The sequence below is a fragment of the Heterocephalus glaber genome, unplaced genomic scaffold (assembly GCF_053883595.1).
Source record: "Heterocephalus glaber isolate CG9 unplaced genomic scaffold, H.glaber_assembly_v1.0 deba00001606, whole genome shotgun sequence".
In the NCBI taxonomy this organism is placed as follows: Eukaryota; Metazoa; Chordata; class Mammalia; order Rodentia; family Bathyergidae; genus Heterocephalus; species Heterocephalus glaber.
Window position 1 is genome coordinate 38,871,465 of NW_028258377.1, and position 21,346 is coordinate 38,892,810.

Here is a 21,346-nt window from a genome sequence, read left to right on the forward strand (position 1 = left end):
ACAGGTCCAGGGCTGAGCAACACTCGGTGACCATGGGAGGTTCCTAAGTCTTCAGCTTTCTGAAATCACCCGCTCCACTAAAAGCCCCCGCTCCACTAAAAGCCAAGTAAGAGCCTCATACACAGCTCACAAGGCTGTGGGAAGCCTCTGATATTCACAAGGGCTCTCAAGGAAGCAAGGCTGGCTTTTGTTTCCTGGAAGTAGCCAGTCACTAGAGGTGTACTGGCTCGGAGAGCCTTCTCCCAAAATATCTCCACCCACTTCTTGCCCCAGTTATGGACTCCAGTTCTCTACAACAGGCTCAGTGCAGCACTTGGTGCTGGCTATCAGATACAGGGGCGAACTTGCAGTGTGCGTCACTGTGTGACACGCTTACTGGTGTATCACCTGTCGAGCTGGACAAAGGGCAGTTAGTTATGCTTTCTCCTGGGCCATCCAGGCAGGTGGGTCTCTGTGGACCGTTCACTCTTCCTGCAGGTTAACCAGTCAGTGTACAGATGTTTTCTGAGGACTGACAGGTCCAGAAAGGACTGGACCATCTTATGGCCAGCTGAGGTCCCATCTACATTGAGACCTGCCTTCCAGAAGGAAGACTGGCACTCACTTGCCCTGTCCCATGTTCTTCGACTGGGAGCCCTTGCCACTCGGTTGCTAATTCAGCCTAACTTTCAGGGGTCACACGTGTGAACACGGTGATGCAGAAGGGCGCCAAGTCCCCTCTGGAGAGGCAGAGACAGGTGGAAACAGCACCAGGGCTGGAGGAAGCCACGCCACATCCTTCACTCCTTCCCGTTGGAGCAGATGTAGGTTCCTGTAGAAACCGTCACATTGCTGAGACTGTCTTCCGGGAAAAAGGTGTACCTTGCTGGACCCTGCATCCATCCATCAGTCCACACCATGCTGGTTCACGTAAGATGGTTGCTTTTTGCCCAGCCAAAGCTGGCTCCTGAAGCCACAGCAGCGAACCCACAGGATCACCGGAGCGTCACCTACCTCTTGACCAGTTTTCCTTCCATGAACGTACCTAGCACCCAGCTCTTGTTGGGCTGGACCCACAGACACATTCCTGTTGGTGTTTTCTAGTTTTTGTTACATCTGCTGTTTCTGAGACGCGACCTCCTGTCACACAGACACTGAGGACCAGGTCCCCTCCCAGTTCCAATTTGTGAGCTAGGACTGGGGCTGGGCTCCCTGACGCAAGGATGCTATTTGGACTGGGCAGGGCCCTGCGTAGTGGTCGATGGGCCCAGCCCTGGGGCATGTGAGAAGGCAAAGCATATCGTTACCTGTTTGGTCTGGGGCCTCACTAACCTCACTGCCCTGGACCTGATTTTCAAGACAGCCCCTGGAGACGGGATTCCCAGGCTGAGTCACCAGTCACCAGGGGCTGTGCTCACAGCACAAGCTCCATTCTTGCAGCTTTTGGAGTTTCCCTGGCCCTCTCCCAGGCGGGCCGCGCTGCTCCTGAGCCTGGGCTGGAGGATGCCGGAGGACCTGCCAACCTACTCCTCCCGGGGCCAGCTGGCTGCCTCCAGAAGGGCTAGGGCTGCTACCTCCTCCCCTTTCCAGACAAGGAAACATCACCGGGTTTGGTTTATGACTTTCTAAGAGCTGTAGTCTCAGGACCACAGGGAGCGAGGCCCCCACCACACACCTGCAGCCGCAGAGGCCAGAGTTTAGGAAACACAGGCTTGAGGGTGACACTGCCCACCTTGACTCCAGGTAGGGCCTGGGCTGGAGAGGTGAGGGCGGGTGCTGGGGTCTGCCTCCCCATCCCAAACCCCTTCCTCGCTTGATCAAGGCCCCACCCAAAGGCGTCCCAGGCCTGAGCTCCAAGCCCTGGGGAGGGAAGGAAGTGGCCGACCCCACAGCTAACATTCCTGTGCCGTGACTTCCCCTTCCCCTTCCCCTTCTGGCGCCCTCCTCCCAAAGGGCCTGAGATCTCTCTTACGGCGGCCGGCGGGCCCTCCTTCATCCGGGGTCATCCACAGGCTCTGAGGGAGCGAGGGGCAGGGGACGAGCACGCAGCCCGCAGATCCTCAAACTCACTCCATTCTTCAATTTTCTAAAGAATTCCTCACGAGCCCCTCCTTGGGGTCAGCTCCTCCTAGACCAGGCCCAGCAGGCAGGGCTGCAGGAGGGGCTCACACTCCCAAGAGGCTCCGGGTCGTGTAGGGACATCTTCCAACACATAACCCAAACGCCGACGCCGACACCGAGGGCAGTTTCAGGGAGCAGAGGCGCTCACCACAGGACAACAGTCAAGAGGCAAGAGGCGGCAGCAAGGGGTACAGCCGGGGACCTGGGTGGCCGTTTGAAGGGGTCTTCCCCCTCCTCAGACCCACTGCCCGCTCCCGGCCCTCCTTTCCCGCGCATACATCTCCCAAACATGGGCCCCTCCAGCCCCGACTTCTGGGTGAACCCCAGATTCGGAGAGCACTAGGGCAGGTGTACCATGGGGGGCTTTTTGGGAACCGGTTTTCCCCGGCTCCCGGCTCCCGTTGGAACTTCCAGAGCGCCGCGCCCCGGGACCCTGGAAGCCCGCCCGTCCCCGCCCCCCGCGGCCGCGACCTCAGCGCTCCCGGTGCGGTTCCCGGAAACTCCTCGATTTCCCTGTGGCCTCCGCTTTTGCAAGAAACCGAAACCCAAGCCCCGCCCCTCCGGCGCGGCCTCGCGGGACCCGGCTGCTCTCAGCAGGGTGAGGGCACCCGCGCCCCCGGCCCCGGTGGACCCGGCAGACCAAGCCGCGTGCGCGCAGGGCCGGGGAGCTCGGACCCCAGCGGGCTGCATCTCCTAGAGGCTCAGACCCCCCGCGCCTCCCACGCGAGAGTCCCAAACCTAACCCGCGTCTCTCGGGTTGCAGGGGGCGGTGGAGCGCAGCGGCAGTGACCTAACGGGGCCTCGCCTGCAGCTTGGGAGGCGGCTCGCGGTGTACTGGCCACATGGGGTGCGGAGTGTGGGGGCCCAGGAGCGTTTACAAAGAGCTGCCCCCTGCCCACCCCGCGTTGCTAGTTTCGCGGCGGCGGCGTGTCTTGGGCGCAGAGGTGTCTGGCGACCTGCCCGGGGTCACACAGCCTGCAGCTGGAGGCTGCGCACGCCCTGGCCGCAGCGGGAGGCGGGGCGCCCAGGCCACCCGCAGGTGAGCCTGGGGCCTGGGCCGCAGCTAGGGTCAGCGGCGCTCCCGCCTGCCCGGAGCGGCCCCGCGCCCCATTTGGGGCGGAGCGGCGAGGTGGAGGCTGGGCACCAGGGCCTGCGCCCCTCCTCTCCCGACGCCCCCAACTCCAGCCGGGTCGGCGCGCGTGCGCCCCCTGGGGGAGAGGGCACCAAGCCGGGGCGGAGAGGGGCCGAGCGCCCTGAGCAGGGTCTCGGCCGCCGGGCCCGCCCCCGACACCTCCCCCGGCCTCGCCACCCTCCGGGCGGGTGGGGAGCCTAGCGCTTTCCTCCCAACGCGGTGTTTATAAGAAACGAAAGTCGCGCGGAGGCCCGGCGGCCCACGCGGTCGCGCCCCACGCCCTCGGGCGCTGGCTGCGGGGGCCCCGGAACAGCCCAGCCCGGAGCGGCCCTCCGTCCTGGGCGCTTTCCGAGCCGGCTGCAGCCTCCACTCTACTCGGGATTTTCTAACAGCGCAACACGGATTCTGCTGTGTCATGCCGCATTTTTTGCGAACGCTTGGAGAGGGGAGGGGCTGGTCTTGTGCCCCGGGGAACCACCGGGGCCAAACCCAGAGTAGACCCTGAGCAGGAGCGTGATTCGTTCGCGTGAAACGAATTAAAAGATTTTCTTCCTACCTACGCGTCTCGCAAGCCGGGGGGTAGTGACTGGATTCTTTCATCGAGCTTTTGGGTGCTTTTGCTTTTATGCCTGCTGTCTTCCGCGCTTCAGTTTACCACTGCTTGCCCCCAGGTCTGCTGTGAAAGTGGGGGACAGGGGAGGGGCTGTGAGCATCTCGGCTCTGAACCTTCGAGGCTGGGGCTCAGGCTGAGGTTTGTCTGCTTTGAAGGGCGAGCCTCGTGCACCCCAACTCTCCCAAGTCTGATTTCTGAGAGCATTTCCTGTTCCGCACACACGTCAGTCAGCAGATGATCTGCCTGGAGGTTACCAAGAAACACCTCTATCAGAGAGAATGAATACGCCGAGAAAGGATGGTGCAACGCATCCACGGAAAAGGGATTTCCTGAGCGGGGACGCAGGGACCGGCGCAGCGCTCAGCGAGCTGTGCGCGGGGTGGGGGGTGGGGTGGAGCGGCCCGGGTCCGCACCAGTCGGCCCGGGCCCCGGGAAGGTGAGTTCCGACAGACAGCCCGAGAGCGGGCCGCCGGGCCCGGCCCTCAGGGGAGCGGGGAAGGGAGAGAGGGGAGGGTCCCGCCGGGCGTGCGCCTGTCTCTGCAGCTCTTGCCCCCCGCATCTGGATTCAAGTCACCCCGGGGACCAGCCGGCCGCTCGCGTCGAGCGTGTGGATGGTGCTGAGCAGGCGGGGCGTCCCCCTCGGTTAATCCCCGGCCAACGCAGGCCGAGAGGTGTAAAGAGCCTGCTCCGCTCTCCTGCGGAAAAAGTGCAGATTGTGTTCCCACCGCACCACTCAGAAGATACAGGGTGAAAAGATAGCACGTAGGAAAGATAAAGCCAAGGAGTTCTGGGTTGGCAGCTTTGGGGGTTCTGAGTGGGCCTTAAACAGAGACAAACTGGGATGTGTGGAGAGGGGAGAGAGGGAAAAGTGAGTGTGGCTCGGTGTGGGGGAGACTGGGATGAGGGGGAGAGAGGCGGAGCGAAGGCCTGAGCTCAGGGAGAAAGACAGGCGCGGAGGACGGAGTGCAGTGAAAAGTCGGTGCACTCCTGCGAACACATTTCAGACTGATGCTGTCCACTTCGGAAAGGATTTTTTTTTGGTAGTGGAGATCGAACCCGGGACCTTGCACTTGGGAGGCAGGCGGCGGCACCACTGAGCTAAATCCCCGGCCCTGGAAAGGATTTTGATAGTCCACTAATTCGGTCTTGTCAAAGGACGAGATTACTATAAATTTAGTTATAGATCTAATTGGCTTTTATTTCTGATTCATGAACCAGGTGCTCTCCATTCTCCTAAATAGAATGAGAGCCCCCTTTGGGTAACAGCAAAAGAGTGGGCTTTGTCGGCTGGGAACAAGGAAATGAAACAGTATGGGGGGGAAACCTGACAGGTTAGTGCCAGGATAATTCAGGTTATGTTTTTAAAGCAGAAAGGACTTCCGTGTGCTAATTTGAGTAATTAGGGTCTCCTGTTTTTAGGAAAATGTGATCTGGTTTGGGAATTATCTGCTTCCTGAAATTTTCAGTCAGTTCCAAGCCACTTGGTGGGAGTGACTCCATTTTGGTTTGGTCTGGTCCCGCTGGGGCCTCCTGCAGTCAAAACAGTCAAAGCAAAGGCCACTCCTAATCTTCCCAAGTGGGAGAAATGGGCAGAGATTATCTCTAGTTTATAGATAAGAAACAGAGAGAAAAAGAGAGAGACAGACTCACAGGAAGTTCCTACATTATACTGCAGGCAAAAGTACAGTGAGAACCCAAGCATTCAGCAAAGCCTGTGTTCTCTTTCTACCCCCTATCCCCCTTCTAGTTATTGTCAAAGACGGAGGAGCCTTGTGGGGAGAGAGCAGGCCTGTGACAGGAGGAAGGGACTGGATTGAGCAGGGATTTGAATGTGGGGCCGAGGGGCCGTGTAGGGGAGTGCAGAAGGATCCTGGTGGCCTTGGGTGGTGTCAGTGGGCTGTGGCAGCCCACTGGCATTCTTTCCTGCCAGGTCTGAGGGAGAGGGGCCCCAGGGAGGCTCTGGTAACAGCGGTCCAGTTCGGCCCTGGAATATGAAATCATGACCTGACACACAAAGGAAGCCACGGAGGACCAGGTGAGGCCAAACGAAGTGAGAGACTCCAGCAGGAAGCACAAGGCTCCGGGGTGGGGGGGGTCTAGGAATGGAGTTGTAGGGGAACTCTGTTCAGCAGCAGGCAGGGCTTGGGTCCTCGGGTTGGGAGGACACCTCCCCAGACCAGATAGCGAGAACTCGAAAAGAATTTTGTGATACTTTGGGTCAGAGGGAAGAAGGCCTGCCCCAAATTACTACGAGACTAGAGGAGATCGATCTGCTTAGCATCACAGGGAATGTGTGAGATAGTGCAGAGGAGGATTCATCAAAAGCAGTTACAGCGGGGGATTTAGCTCAGTGATTCCCCCACCTGCCTCGAAAGTGCAAGGTCCCGAGTTCGATCCATGGTACCAAAAAAAAAAAAAAAAAAAAGCAGTTACAATAAAACCTTTGGGTACTGGGGCCTGGGATTTAGCTCAGTGGCATCACACCTGCCTGGCAGTAACAAGGTCCTGAGTTCAATACCTGACACCAAAACCCCCCAAAAAAACACTTTGGGTAATTAAACAGGATTAGCTAGAGTATAACATTCCCAATCATGATAAACAGCTTGTGTGTGTGTGGTACTGGGGATTGAACCCAGGCCCTGTGCATTGAGCTATATCACCAGCCCTTTTTCTAATTTTTTTTTTAATCCAGTATGGGAATCAAACTAAGGACCTTGTGGTTGCCAGGTAGACACAGCGCCACAGAGCTAAATCCCCAGCCCTTTCTCTAATTTTTATTTTGAGACGGGGTCTTGCTAAATTGCCCAGGGTGGGCTTGAATCTGAGATCACCCTGCCTCAGCCTCCCAGAGTGCTGGGATTATAGGCCTGTGCCACCACACCCAAGGGTAAGCAGATTCTTATAGGTTTCAAAATAAAATAAGAATTCCTAGTGTTAAAGAGGGAAAAAATTTTTTAAAACACTGAGATATAAATGAGTTTCACTGGTAAATCCTAACACGAGGGAATTTCTCCTAAGCCAAAAATTATTGATGTGTGCAAAGATTTAGCTAACATTGTTTGTATTGTGGAAAAAATGGAAATAACCTAAATGTCCTACAACAGGGGATTAATTGGGTAAATTTTCATTTATTCTTATAAAAGAAAATATGGACCCATTACAAATAATACCACACATGTATGTTTAACATGTAAAGATTCTCATTATATATACATTATACATATTACAGGTGATTATCTGAATTAATATAAAATTTGTTTTAAAACTTTTATAATCCCCCGTTGCCTTCAGGATCACTGTTGTCAATTTCTGAGGCTGAGAGTTGAAAATTTCCTCTCCCTAATCTCATTCTGAATTTTCCAGTGGCTGTCAGGTCCTCCAGGGTCAGGACAAGAATCTGTCTCTTACACCAAGAACAGATGTCGTGACCCATGAGTTACTTATTTTCTGTTCTTGCTGAGAAGGTCTAGGTCCCTGTAGCAGATTCTCACTCTCACTTGTCACTCAAAGCACCCGAAACCCACCTCCCATCCCCGAGCCTGGGTGCCTCCCACTTCCCTTAGCTTCCAGCTGGGCTCCTTCTTTCAAGGCCTTCCTCTCTGCCTGCCTCTCCTGCCTCCCGACCCTCCACCACCTGGGAGAGCTCGGACCCATTCCTGCTGGTCTCCTGGGCACCACACTTAGTCCTGGCGCACCACCGGAACTCCCCTCTGCTGTGTGGGAGTGAAAGGGTCTGTCCTATGTCTATTTATAGGGAGGGCTGGGTGAGGGTGACACACTTGAGAGAGAGAGAGACTTGTACTTCTGAGTCAGCAGCTTGGGGAGCTGAAGGAAGAAGCCTGAGGGGCCAGAGTTCTGCATGGAAAATGCACTCAGCCCAGCCTGGGGTGAGGTCCAGCTGTGAGCACCAGAGTTAAATTGCTGCCCTCACCAAGGAGCATGGACCTGGACGCTGGAACGGTTTGGCCAGATCCCTAGCTGTGGCCAGCCCTGAGCAATTCCTCCGTGTTGCCCTCCAGGGTCAAGCCTTGGGGACCCAGAGATGCCAGCAGGATGCCACTCGGAGGAGTGTCCGAGCAAGGGCAGGAGAGGTTGTGAAATGGCCGGAGGCAGGAGCGACAGGAGGAACCACCACTGCTTCCCCGAACACAGGGTGGCCAAGGGCAGGGTGTGGCCTTGATCACCTTTAGAACCCAGGGTCGGCCGCCTTGCAGACCACAGCACAGTGCCTTGCAAACATCTCCTTTTCCCATAGGCAAACCAGCAAGGTACGGCTCCTGTCTTTTTGCAGGCAGGGAAACCGAGGTCGAGTGCTTTGTCGCGTGCCTGAAGCTGCCAGGCTAGTATTTCCTCCCCTGCAGCAGGCCCTCAGGCAGGGCAGGTGCTTGGCTCCGGAGCCTCTCCGGAGCAGGTGAGTGACTGGGGTGGGACTAGACAGAGGTACCACGAAGGCCGAAACCCACCCTTCTGGACACCCCATTAGCGGGCTTGGGGAGCCAAGCTGGTTTTCAGGGATTCGGTACTGGTGCGGAGGGCAGCAGGTGCCCAGGTGACTTCTTCCTGCGCTCGGGAGCTAGATGTCCCCAGAAGGCGCGGAGAGGGCCGAGGGAGCCAGGAGGCCGGGAGGCGGTGGGCCGAGGCATTCCGCTTTCCAGGACAGCCTCGCTCCCGGGCGGGAGCGGGGTGGAGTGGCGCGCGGGGCGGGCCCTCGGTGGCCCCGGGCCTTGGCGCCGCGGAGGGGGCGGGGAGGAGCAGCTGCCCTGTACTTCCCCTTCGCTGCTTAGCTCTACAACAGCCTGATTTCCCCGAAGTGATGAGGCGGCGCCGGCCAATGGGCGTGCGCGCGCTCGGGGGAGGCGGGGCCCGGCGGGGCTCGGGGAATCCCGCTAAGTGTTTAGATCGCTGCTCCGCACCGCGGCCGGGGCAGAGCGCGCCACTCCTTCGTCGAGGCAGGACGTGCGCCCCAGCCGGGCCGGACCGAGCCGAGCCGAGGCCAGCGAGAGTCGCGTCCAGCCGAAGCCGGCTGTGCCCCGCGCGCGGCCTCAGGATCCGGGCATCCTCCGCCCTCTGCCCGCCTCGCACGGCAGCCCCCGCCTCTCCGGGACCCTTGGGCGCAGCCGGCGGGTCGCCCCTGTCGCAGAGGTGAGCGCGCCTTCGCCGCGGGGAGCCGCTTCGTCGAACAAAAGGCGCGCGGGGCACCAGGAAGTGGGGGCCGGGAGCCCAGCCGGGCGCCGCGGGCGCGCGAGGGCGCTGGAGCGGCGGCGGGAGGCGGGCCGCGGCGTGGACCGCCCACTGCCCGAGCTCGCGGCGCCCGGCTGCCTTTGCAGAGCTGCGTGCTCGCCGCTGCCGCTGCCGGGCCTCTAGGTGGCCGGCTGCGACCGTCGCTCTCATCCACAGCGCACGCAGGGGACTCAGGTGGGCGCCCAGTGTTCTGGCACCGGCTTTGGCGGTCCCAGCTTGGCGCCCAGACCCCAGGTTTCGGGCTCCGTGTGCTTGCTGCCCTGAGCGGCTGGAGGGGCTCTTAAGGGGGCTGCGCGCGAAGACGCCACAGGTGTTCCTTTGGCCACTTCCCTCGAGGAGAGGAAACCAGGCCTTTCTGGGAAGGATTGTGTCCCGGCCTTAGGGTTTCGGGCTCTGTGGCTGTCAGGCAGAGAATGGATGCGAGGCGGGGGGGGGGGGGGGGTCGCAGTTGGGGGAGGTGTCCAGGATGTAGGGTGACCAATCGGCCGTTAGGGAAGGTGCGTAGCTAGTGGCAACAACGCAAGTCATAGACATTTCTTCTTGGCATCAAGCAAAAGAAGCCTTTCCATCCTCAAAGGATTTGAATTTTTAGGGAGACGGTCTGGTATTAAGATACCTATGCATTTTGTCTCGTCCAGCACGTAAATCCCGGAGCTGTCACTTGCTCGTCTATTTCTTCCTGAGAATGGCAGGGAGGGAAGGGAAGGGCCAGGTGTTTTGCCCAGGATGCTCTCCCAGGATTTGGAGAGCAGTTTATTGCAGCGCAGCTCCCTTCCCCGCGATTGTCAGGACCGGGTACCTAGCTCTAGGGGAGGGAGGGTAACTGAGTGACCTGGAGGGGGGGGGAGGGTAATGCCCAGGACTGTTCAACAGACTCCAAACGGGAGCCTTCTGTCTTCTCTTTACAGCCAACATGCCCATCACTCGGATGCGCATGAGACCCTGGCTAGAGATGCAGATTAATTCCAACCAAATCCCAGGGCTGATCTGGATTAATAAAGTGAGTGTAACTCTTTGGGGTTTTCTGCTACCGTTTTAACCCATGCTCTAAAAAGGTCCAAATCTTCAGAAAGGGAGATAATAAGGAGGCAGAAAGGAGGCAGACAGGTACGGCTCCCGTGGGTCTCACATGTGAGGCCCAGACTTGTGCCTTCTTACCCAACGCTTTCCTCTTTCCCCCTCTCAAAATATAGACAGGACACTCACCTAAAGGCACTTAAGTTTCCAGCAGCAAGAATCTCGTAGCGTCTTTAAAGCTTGGGTTGTCCCCCTTGAAGGAGAGCCCTGTGTATGCAGCATTCTCTAGGACTCTGGCCAGACAGATAGGTGGGCACTGCTAGGCAGGATGGTGGCTGCCTCAGCAGAGGACCCAAGGACTAATTTTGCATCAGTTGCTCAGGCTTGAGAAGCCTGTAGTTGGTGCACTTGGGCAACATAAAGCCTGTAGACTTAATAGCAATAATAGTAATGGTAATAATGATGGCTAACAGTTAACTGTGTGCCTGGCACCGTACTATGTCCCCGCTTATGTTGTTTCTTCCTCAAAGCAGTCCTGTTTTTTTCATTTCAGAGGAGAGAAAATTGTGGGGGCAAGGAGGTACAGGGCCAGGGTCAACAGGTGGTCAGCACTCAAATCTGGGGCAAGGCTCCTCGGGGTGTGACCAGGACCCCCATGTACGAGCCTGGGGATCCCCGGTGTCCTGATTAGACTCTTCTAATGGAAGCCACCTTGGTGCTGACAAGCCGGAGAGGAGCATCCCAGAGCCTCCAGACCAGGGCTGTGGGGGAGGGAGGCTGCTCTGTGTGGGTCCCCGAACATCTGTCAGGCTGACGGGGCTGTGCTGAGCTGATGGTATCACATTTTATCAGAACTTGGGCCCCTCCTGAGAGACAGAGCAGCCTGTTTAAGCCACTGTCAAGGCGGGTCAGCCCATGGCAGATGTCAGGGTGAAAAGGGGAAGTCAGCCTTTTCCCAGACCATGGGGGCTGGGCATGCTCAACTGCAAAGCCTGTGGTCTCTGAGCTGACCCAGCTGTGTGTTGTTCAGGAGGAGATGATCTTCCAGATCCCGTGGAAACATGCGGCCAAGCATGGCTGGGACATCAATAAGGATGCCTGTCTCTTCCGCAGCTGGGCCATTCATACAGGTGTGTCCTTGGGACTTGGGCCAGAGGCCTGGGGAAGAGCCGGGTGGCCCTAATGTTCACACAGAGGCTCCCAGTGGTTTCTGTGCTCCCTTAGCGTGCAGAATCACTGGGGAGGGCGCCGCAGGACAGACCTGTGTTTCTGGAAGACACAACCCATCATTTCTACAAATCCTCAAAGGGATTCATAAAGCCAACATCGTAGCGTGGCTTTGGACAGTCTGTGGCTAGACGAAAGTTCCTCCTGGAGAGCCCTTGTGAGCCGGGACACTGAGAGAGAGGCCCAGGTCTCCCTTCTTCCAAATGTTGACCACAGTTCTTGGTTTGAGGTTCTGGTTGGCAGCCTCTTTTTATCCTTGGGGCACGGGCCCCAGCTTGGAACCATCAGCCACCTATTAGCAACTGTTCTTACTACCTACTCTGCCCATTCTTTGTTTGGGAAAACCAGAGCAGCTCCAGTCCCTAGTCTCTGGCTGCTGATCGAGCAAGCAGGGAGACGACATGGTCCAGGAGACAGCACACTTGGGCCTAGGAGCGCGCTAGAACTTCTCGTTGTGCCCTTTGCTGAACCTGCTGGACGTTTGAGCCAAGCCTGGCTATTTGAGAAGCCCCATGGCCGAGGGCCCATAGTGGCCCAGAAACACGGCTGGTTTCACCAGAGTGGGTGTCCAGGGTGCTCTTGCCTTCTTCCCCTCAAGCCAGGGGGCAGCTGATGATCCTCCTCACTGTTTTGCTCTCTAGGCCGATACAAAGCAGGGGAAAAGGAGCCAGATCCCAAGACGTGGAAGGCAAACTTTCGCTGTGCCATGAACTCCCTGCCAGACATTGAGGAGGTGAAGGACCAGAGCAGGAACAAGGGCAGCTCAGCTGTTCGGGTGTACCGGATGCTCCCACCTCTCACTAAGAACCAGAGGAAAGGTAGCCAGGGGTTCTGGGTCCTCTGGAAGCCCTCAGGCGGGAGAAAGAGGGTCATCTAGGGCTTGCCTCTGCCAGAGCTGACAGCCTGTCTGTCCCACAGAGAGAAAGTCCAAGTCCAGCCGTGACACCAAGAGCAAGGCCAGGAGGAAGGTGAGTGTGACCAAAGGCAGCCAGACTTTTGGTTCCTTCGGACTGCGGTGAGTGGTGAAGGGTGCTTCAGTGGGCCTGAGCTGCCTTTTCCTTTTGCAGTCATGTGGGGATTCCAGCCCTGACGCATTCTCCGATGGACTCAGCAGCTGCACCCTGCCTGACGATCACAGCAGCTACACAGCTCAGGCCTACCTGGGGCAGGACCTGGATGGGGAGCGGGCCCTTACTCCAGGTGAGGGGCTGGGGCTGGCTGGGGACCCGTGGGTTGTGGGATGGTTCTTTATCTCGGATCCAGAAAGCATCTCGCTGACAGGGGAGGTTTGTTAGAGCAGACTGCAGGGCAGGGGTCTGGGGATCTTGCAGACTACCCAAATACACAGCCTTGACCTTCGATCTCTGCCATTCCGCAGCGCTGTCGCCATGTGCCATCAGTAGCACTCTCCCAGACTGGCACCTGCCAGTGGAAATCATGCCAGATAGCACCAGTGACCTGTACAACTTCCAGGTGTCACCCATGCCTTCCACGTCTGAAGGTTTGTACTGCCGGGGCCTGACCCGCTTGACTATTGGAGTTCCGGGAAGGGCCTCCTGGGAAGAAGAGATGCTCAGGCTCCACCTGCCACTGAGCTGACAGAGCCAGTCAGTGCCTGCCCTGGAACCTGTGGGGATGAGGCAAGGTGCTGGATACCAACCAGGAAAGCAATTTGGAGCAGTCTGCAGAGCTACAGTGGGAAAATAAGACCAGGGAAGGGGGTCAAAGGTTGCTAGTTGTGCGGAATCCTCTGCAGCCTAGTGTCTGAGGGTGAGGAAGGAAGCGAAGGGGTGAGAAGAGGTGTGGCTTCGTGGTTTGGGAGGCTGAGTCACCAGCCTGTGTCCTGTTGGGGAATCTCAGTGGCAGGCAGACGTCCTGGGAGGCTGGTATGTGTCTGGTGTGTGTAAGAACACAGGGAGCTTGTGGGGCTGCAGGTGCAGGCCAAGCGTGGCTGACTGCCAGACAACCTTTCTGCTCTCCCCATTCACAGCTGCAACAGACGAGGATGAGGAAGGGAAGATCCCAGAGGACATCATGAAGGTAAACCCCCTTCCTTCCTGGGTACTCTTGCAGTGGCTGTTTCTCATCGAGGAGAGAGACAGCCAGTGAGAACTCCAAACCAGTGTGGGCAGCTGCTGTCACCACCTGGCTGCTTACAGTTCTCGCTGCCTTTCTTGGCTGGTGGGGAAGATGCTGGGTAGTGGAGGGCAGCTGGGAGGCCTCGGGGCCCAGGCAGCTCAGTGAGTCAGCTGCCATCCGTGCTGGGTCTCTGACTCTGTCCTCTGTCCCAACGTGCCCCGTTAGTTTGGGAAATGCACATCAGGTTTCAGTAATCTGCCTCTGGGATCTATAATGTGATGGATTAGAAAAAAGTTTGAATCAAATTATCTTGGTTTTTTTCTACTTCAGTTATGGTTTGGTTTTTTTTTTGGTACTGGGGATCAAACTCAAAACCTTGTGCTTGTGAGGCAGGCGCGGTTCTAAAGTGAATATAAAAAAGATTTTGAGGTGGTTTTACCTTGACTCTTCCCTGGCAGCACAGAAAATTGAGATGTGGGCATAGTTCTTTCTGTAGCTCTTACGGTTGTCTTTTCTTGTTGTGCTCATCTTGCTTTAAGCTTCTCTGCCACTGCTGTGTCCTTACCCAGTTAAGGGAAGTCACTGAGAGTCTGGGCGTGCCGCTGGGGTTGGGACCCTGATTGGAAATATAGGCAGCAGGAAGGCAGCTGACGTCCCCTCTTCCCCTAGCTCTTGGAGCAGTCAGAGTGGCAGCCCACAAATGTGGATGGGAAGGGGTACCTGCTCAATGAACCTGGAGCTCAGCCTGCATCTGTCTATGGAGACTTCAGCTGCAAGGAGGAGCCAGAAACTGACAGCCCTGCGGGTAAGAGGCCCCTAGAACCTTGTGGCTGCTCTGTCCTTTTTTTCCGTTGCCATACTGAGGACTGAATGCAGGGCCTTTGCAGTGAACTACCTCCCCAGACTTAAAAACTTTGAGACAGAGTCCCAGTCACTAAGTTGCCCGGTCGGGGTTTACCTTAAGATCCTCTTGGCTCAGCCTCCCAGAGTGCCAAGATTATAGACATGTCATTATGCCCTGGCCCTTAGCAATTCTTAGAGAAGGAGAAGTATGTGGGGTTGGGAAATGCTTGAGGGCAGGGCCAGGGCACAGTGAGGTAAAGCATTCTTCTCACCGGGATGGGTACAGGCAGCTTGTGAGAGCTTGTACAGAGCTGCTGCTCTGGGGGTCACCTACAGATGGTGGTGCTTGCTGTGCTGAGGTGTGGGCACCAGGGGCCGTGTCCAAGGCTTGCAGGGGTAGAGCTGTGAGTAGGTGGCAGGGGGAAGCCCACCTTCTGCCCCCCATCCCCTGCTCATACAATTTTGTTCTCCCTTCCAGGTGATATTGGGCTGAGCCTACACCGTGTCTTCACAGATCTGAGGAACATGGACCCCAGCTGGCTGGACAGCATGCTCACCCCAGTCAGGCTGCCCTCCATCCAGGCCATTCCTTGTGCACCGTAGCTGGGTCCCTGAGCCCCTCACTCCTCTAGACAAGCAGGACCTGGCATCATGGTGGTTGTGGTGCAGAGAAGCTGCCCCTGCAGCCCCTCAACATAGCAAATCGTGACTCCTCTGCCAAGCAGGGATGGCATCTTCCCCCCATGGACCTGCAGGCCAGGGACTGGGCTTGTCCCGTGGGGTGAAGCTGGCTTTGCCTCTTGGGAAGAGGGCGTTGGGGTTTTGAGATTGGTGACTCAGGTGGAGCCTTGGACTGGAGAGGGTCTCGCTGACACTGAGCTGCCCCAGGGGACAGGCCAGTGACCTCAGGAGCACAGCACCCACCCCAGGGCTGGCTCTGCACTAAGAGACAATTGCACTAAGTGGATCTACTCCCAAAGAACCACCTCCCTTCCCAGCCGAGCCCTGGGGACTGTTCCAAAGCCAGTGAAATGTGAAGGAGGAAGGGACCCCATGTGGCGGTGCCCCTCGGCCTCAGAGCAGCTCTGCCCTGCTCTTTGCCCGGGCTGAGGGCCTTGGAGGAAACGTGGCACTTTCTCTTGTGGACCTTGCCGCATTTCCTCCTCGAGGTGGACACTAACTCCCCAAGTTCTTGCGCTTTGCATTTATTTATACAGTGCCTTGCCCCGTGCCCACCACCCCATCGGGCCCCGGCAGCCCTCAGCAGGCCCAGGGAGGGGTGTGTGAGCGCCAGGTGTGACAGAATCAGAAACGTCATCTAGCCACTTGAGTCTCGTGTGGCCAAATAGAGACGTGTGTGTAAATATGTACATTTATCATTTTATAAAAAGTCAATTGTTTATAAGGGGTGTGGCCTTTTATTTACAAAGAAATTATCACTGGCTTTACTTGTATGGGAACATTCTGGTGGACTCATCATTGGCGTCCTGCCGGAGCCTGCAGTTGGGGGAGCACTGACGTGCATCCATGTGAATCCTTCCAGTTACAGTCAGAGAAGGTGGTGGGAGGAGGGGACAGTCATGTCTCAGGGACATGCCCACGTAATCATAGCTTCCTTGTCCTTCACCGTATAGCCCTAGTTAGGAGTTGATTCAGGGTCCAGGGGCCCGGACAGCGGTGGGTGTTAGGTTTTAGGAATGTGTCATGCATGGACTGTGTCCTGCAGAACATGCAGGTGCTATTTCACAAAGTTAATAAGTATGACACAGTCACACATAATAGGAACAGGCAATAGCCAAGAAAGGTCTCTGAGGCCTGCTACACTGGCATGGCTTACTGTACAGTTAATACCGTGATGGGAATGTCCCGACTCCACTGCTCAGTATGGTAGCCACGTGTGCAAATTGAGGTCAGTGACAATCAGGACCAATTTTAAATTTTAATTAAAATTAAATGGCCTCACGTGGCCAGTGGTTGCCTTTTTTGGGCAGTGCAAGTAGATAGTGGCTTGGGAACAGATCTCGGTGAGGAGCTTGGTGGTTGGAGGACACTGGGGAAGGGGTTTAGGGCTATTTACTTCCCAGTTTAAGACTTAAAAACGAACACTGAGTTCAATCCGCGGTACCAAAAAAGAACAATAATGGTATAGGTGCTGAATACCAGCCCTGCAGTGTTTCACAACAGCTCCATGCACAAATGCATTAAGACCTTGGGAGGCAGATTTTCTAAACACATCCAGGGGGCCGGGGATTTAGCTCAGTGGTTTGGCCGCCTGCTGTGCAAACGCAAGGACCCGAGTTCAATCTCCGGTACCAAAAAATAAAAACCCTTAAACACATCTTACCAGAGTTCCACCTGAGATAGTGTACAGAATCTGATCAGCGTATTTGACTAGGACAGTATCTGAGAACCATAGGGAATCACCAATAAATGACAATCCCCCTTAGGTAAGGCCCAAGTCACAGGAATGTGAGTGGAAGGTCTAGAGATGGGCGTTCCCATCTCCCTTCCTGGTCTCTGGCTCCCTGGTATGAATAGCACCCTGTAGTGGGTAGGGTGGCTGGATCGCCAACACTGCCGAGGGGATGGGGTCATGGCAGGAAGTGTTGCTCAGGGACACATCTCCCATATCCTCACCCCCAGACACCACTGGGACTGGGACTTCCAAGGGACCAGTGCCCTGGGAGGATTGAGGACCCTTGGTTGGACGAGAAGGGAAGGCTGAGTGAGAAAATGATGGGGAAACTGGAAAATGGGCAAAAGTTGGACTGACATTCTCTGGCAAGCTCAGGAAATGGAGTTCCCTGATCTCAGAAATGCCATGTGAGGGGCAGGTGGGCTCCTACTGGATGAGTATTCTTACGCTGGTGTCTTCACAAACCCCAGTCACAAGCCCTGTCCATCATGAGATCCACTTGGAGTTTTCAAGAGCAGCCTCAGCTGGGAGCAGGGAGATGGACAACATGGCATTTCCCAGCTCCTCCAGCCCTTGTTAAGAACTAGATTGTGGTGGTTAGCTTCCTATGGCTTCTACCTAGGGCTTTTTAGTAGGTGTTCTTCTAGTGGTTAATGATGGCTGGGGGAATGGCATGAAGCCAGGGTAATGGTGAGGAAGTGAGGCAACCCATAACAAACAGTAGGGTCTGCTTCTGACTGTTCTTATCCTTCAACCTGATCCCTGATGGAGAGTAGGCATGGGTCTGATGAAGTCCCAGGCATCTGTAGAAATCTTCCAAGTTCTAATAAGCAAAATTTACCACATGTATATTACCAGAACATGAAAGGAATTATGTCCATTGGCTTCCAACCTCCAGAACCAAGATAGATCTGATCGCTAATTCTTGGTTCCAACCCATTGGAATGTCCAGAGAAGGAACCTAAAACTCTGCACCCAAAATTGCAAGGCAGCTGGGTTCCAGGGAAGAGCATGTGTGATAGGGACCGACCTAACAGGATAGGGAGCTGTCGCATCACATCTCACTGTGAACCTCGGCCCAGGCCTAGAAGTCAGACCTAAAGGTGATGGCAGCTGGGACTATCTCATTAGCAAACAGAGTCTGGAAAGGATCAGCCTCAGTATAATCTGAACCAAATTTGGGCCTAAAAGTTTAAGATCATTCAGGACTTGTCAGTGCTTCCTAAGGGTAGGTAATTCCCAAGATTTTCAATCTAAGCACTCAGAATGGAAGTTCTTGGTTGAAGGAGCTAGGAGGTCATTGAAAGATGAGCTTTGTTGGGATTACTGTGACATTATGGTCATTGAGGGCCACTTTGCAATGGGGTAAAGTATCAAAGGGGGATTTCAGGTACACCAGCTAGTCTCAGGCACACCCATGATGAACCAAGTTTACAGACACTGGAGGGCATTTCTCATCAGCCAGAGGAGTTTCCTTGTTTTATTCCAAAGGTGTTACTTTAATCGGGTTGGTTTATTTATTCAGCTACTTGCAGTAGGATGAAAGCTGAAGGCTAATGTGAAAATCATCCCTTCTTAGAGTATCAGCTTTCAGCATCTCTCCATGCACGTGTATAGGGTGTTGTGGTCACCCTGCCTCCACACATAAGAGCTTGCTCCCGGTCTCTGGAAGCCTCCAGTGGGGTCTGCCCAGGGCACAGCTGAAATCCTGGGAAAAGCCTTGAGCTTGGTTGCAGGTGGAGCCCTTTTCTCTGGGAGTGATGCCACCTAGTCCATGGAGCTGGGTCATGCCCAAGTTGTCATTCTCTGCGACCAGTGGGCCGTCTTTCTCACTGTTGGCCCAGACCCAAAACTCCACTCTTGCATGGGGTCGGAGTTTCCTCCACACAGCCCTGCTGAAGCATCCAACAAGGAACTTTCGTCTGACCTATGTGATGCTGTGTCTTAACTGAGGCAACCACTCACTGTCCGCACGGAAGATGTGTAAAATCCATCTGAACTCAGCACTGGTCTCTCCCCACTTTCACCAGCTCTTACAGAAACCAGAGCCTGGGGCGCTGGTGTGCTCCTTTTCCAGAGGTGAAGGTACGTGGCAGGGTGGAAGGCGGCTTCGCCGGCCAGAGCTCCCTTGTGGGGTCGAGTCTGAGGAAGACCTAGCTGGCTGGCTGTGGTTTTCCTGGCTCCAGGCGGCTCCCAAAGGTCCATTTCTGCTGCTTTTCTGGTGGTGGGGGGGCAGTTGCAGAAGAAGCCCCCACTTCTGCGGGCTCAGTGCAGTCTGCAGCTTGGAAAGGAGCAGAACTAGAGCAGACCTCAGATCTGCTTGGATAATGAAACAGACCCGAGTGTTCCCTTGGGACCAGGGACTGTGCCAAGCTCCCCTTTGCACTGTCACTCAGGCACAGCTCCCCACCCCCAGCCTCATTCACAGACCAGGAAACCATGCTCAGCACGCACAAGGGGCTTGCCCACGACGGGTGACTCAGCTAATCGGTATGGAGGCTGGATTCCAACCCACACCTGTCCATGCCCAGAACACAGGTGGGTTCTACAAGATCAGGCTGCCTACAAAGGAAGAAACTGAAGCCTGGGGGGGAATTTGGGGAGTGCCGGCAAGGGACAGGGCACTAGGAACCTATGACAAGAAGGCATCTGGAGACCTTGACGGAAGACAGCAAAGGTTCAGCTGCTGTGTCGCCTTGGCATCAGCGCCCCTGGCCCCTCCTGGTACTTCAGACAATATGGCTCTGCCGCCACAGGCCCCAGGGCCCCAGTGTGGTGGAGTTTGGCTTGGGCCCCAAGAGAAGTGATTCCCCACCTCTACCCGGGAGGCCACCTGCATGCAGTTCTGAAGGCCAAGGCCAGGGCTGTGACCTGACAGGCTTGATACTTGGCCTCAGAGCAGGGAGCAGCTTAGCTACACAGTCCGTTTTCTCTAGGGGACTCTGGCCTGGTAGGTCTCAGCTCTAGGGGTCAAAGGGGACTTTTTAGACACAATTCTGTCTGCGAAGCCAGCTCTTCTGCCCTAGGCCAGACGGTTTTGGCCTCTGGGGTCCCTCAGAGGTCTGGACCACTCAGAGGTGCATCCTAACTCCTAGCCTTGGGCCGGGCTCAGGCCCTGTGCCTCTAGTGGGTCTAATTCCTGAGAAACTGCAGCACCCAAGGCAGATGCTAGTTGCCACACCAGGTAGACACCAGAGCTCACTACTACCTTCCCTTCAGGGGAGGCCTGCCCAGCCTCCATAGCCAGCCAAGAGGTCGCCAGGTTGGGGCCCTCACTACTTTGTGTGGCCGAATCCTGAACTGGCCTGAATCCCTGTCTCCGTTCCTACTGTCCTCTTTCCCTTAAAAACCACATGGATGTGGGGAGTGTCCAATTCTGCTATCACTTTTCCCTCACACGTTCAGATTCCCAAATCTGCCCAGAATTGAGGCAGGACTAGCAAGGTCTTCCCTAGCACTTAAAAACACTCAGTTTAGGGGCTGGGGATTTAACTCAGTGGTTTTGCCACTTGCTGTGCAAGCGCAAGGACCCAAGTTCGATCCCCAGCACCAAAAAAAAAAAAGAAAGTAGTAAAAACACTCAGCTGCAGCTTTGCTTAGGGAGAAGGGATAGAGCAGGATCTTGGCTTAGGGGCGAGGGTGTGGCAAGGAGGGGGAAGCACATGCCAGGCTTCTCTGAGAAAGCTGACTTCCTGGGTCAAGAGAGTTGTGTGAACATGGAGTTGTGCTTGGGTTCTGGGTTCAATAGGGAGGGATCATTAGGCCAGAACACTTACTACTTTTCCAAAACAATGAACAAGGTCACATGTTGGCCTCACCAGGACAATGGTGGACTAGGGTGGACTAGGGTGGGGAATGCTGGCCCTGTATGTAGGAGGTGGAGGGGTGGCTGCCTCTACTGGAGACCCAGGGCTCCCTTCCAAGTGCTCTTGCTGGGCTTGGGGTGGAGAGAACTGCTTGGTATCAGGAGACCAGACGGAGGCAGCCAGAGGAAGTCTAGAGCCTGGCACTCCCAAAGAATACGAGGGGAGAGGGCAAGGAGGAGGGCCCAAGGGTGCCCAGCTGTCTAAGAGTGGAACATCTTGCTGACTGTTCTTGCCACTCTTCTGTCACAAAGTGTCCAGCAGCGAGTTCTGGGACGGGGAGACCATTTACCCCGAGCTTGGGGGGCTGCCTCAGGTCACTCAAGAAAACCTGTTTTGGCCTCTGGCCATTCTAAGACAAGTGCAGTGAGGCTCCTGGGTCTCCCCTATGCGACCTCGGACAATCCTCACAGGCAAGGCCTCATCCAGTCCACCATGCGCCACATGGTCTGTGGGGTAACCCGAGCTCTCCAACCAGGTGCCAGCTGCCTGGAGGCAAGAGCTCCTCTCCCCATCATTCTCAGTCCAGAGTGGTGCTCAAGAGCATCTCCCAATGGCCAGCCACATCCTGTGTGTCCTCAGCACCTGCACCCCTGCTCTGCCAAGAGAGAGCACATCAGGCTTTTGAGTCTTCACTCAGGGAACAAGCCAGGCTGGACCCTGGGTGCACTGTGGGGCCGAAGGACACGGAGGAGTAGCTTCCCTGCCCTTGCAGTAGAGCTTCGGGCAGAATGGGGCCATGACCAGCCCACAGCCAAGGTCACAGGTGCCAGCACAACTGCTCGTGTCCCTCAGCAGGACTGGAGATGGATGGC

The 21,346-nt window shown here is 56.1% G+C and overlaps 2 protein-coding genes across 4 annotated transcripts; both read left to right on the forward strand.

Moving 5' to 3' along the window:
* Positions 1-1,411: 1,411 nt before the first annotated feature.
* LOC101706784 (uncharacterized) lies at positions 1,412-3,787 on the forward strand. The gene is made up of 2 exons (XM_004836786.3): positions 1,412-2,698; positions 2,864-3,787. Exons 1-2 carry the CDS (start codon positions 2,456-2,458, stop codon positions 3,431-3,433), a joined length of 813 nt encoding a protein of 270 aa, XP_004836843.2. The 5' UTR covers positions 1,412-2,455; the 3' UTR covers positions 3,434-3,787.
* A 5,066-nt stretch (positions 3,788-8,853) lies between these two features.
* On the forward strand, positions 8,854-15,659 carry Irf1 (interferon regulatory factor 1). Of its 3 annotated transcripts, none has more exons than XM_004836614.3 (10): positions 8,854-8,987; positions 9,995-10,086; positions 11,134-11,233; positions 11,972-12,148; positions 12,249-12,298; positions 12,398-12,530; positions 12,709-12,831; positions 13,321-13,370; positions 14,079-14,214; positions 14,731-15,659. In XM_004836614.3, exons 2-10 carry the CDS (start codon positions 10,000-10,002, stop codon positions 14,853-14,855), a joined length of 981 nt encoding a protein of 326 aa, XP_004836671.1. In that variant the 5' UTR covers positions 8,854-8,987; positions 9,995-9,999; the 3' UTR covers positions 14,856-15,659. The 3 variants fall into 3 exon arrangements, with proteins under 3 accessions (XP_004836671.1, XP_087050680.1, XP_004836672.1); XM_004836615.4 differs by lacking the exon at positions 8,854-8,987 and adding an exon at positions 9,174-9,260; XM_087194554.1 differs by lacking the exon at positions 14,731-15,659 and having other exon boundaries at positions 13,321-14,214.
* Positions 15,660-21,346: the final 5,687 nt, after the last annotated feature.

Coding starts and splice junctions, on each gene's coding strand:
- LOC101706784 (XM_004836786.3), top strand. CDS start 2,456: ATGGGGGGCTTTTTGGGAACCGGTTTTCCCCGGCTCCCGGCTCCCGTT. Junction 2,699..2,863: donor ACCCGGCTGCTCTCAGCAGG/GTGAGGGCACCC, acceptor CTCGGGTTGCAG/GGGGCGGTGGAGCGCAGCGG.
- Irf1 (XM_004836614.3), top strand. CDS start 10,000: ATGCCCATCACTCGGATGCGCATGAGACCCTGGCTAGAGATGCAGATT. Junction 12,299..12,397: donor AGAGCAAGGCCAGGAGGAAG/GTGAGTGTGACC, acceptor TTCCTTTTGCAG/TCATGTGGGGATTCCAGCCC. Junction 14,215..14,730: donor AGAAACTGACAGCCCTGCGG/GTAAGAGGCCCC, acceptor TCTCCCTTCCAG/GTGATATTGGGCTGAGCCTA.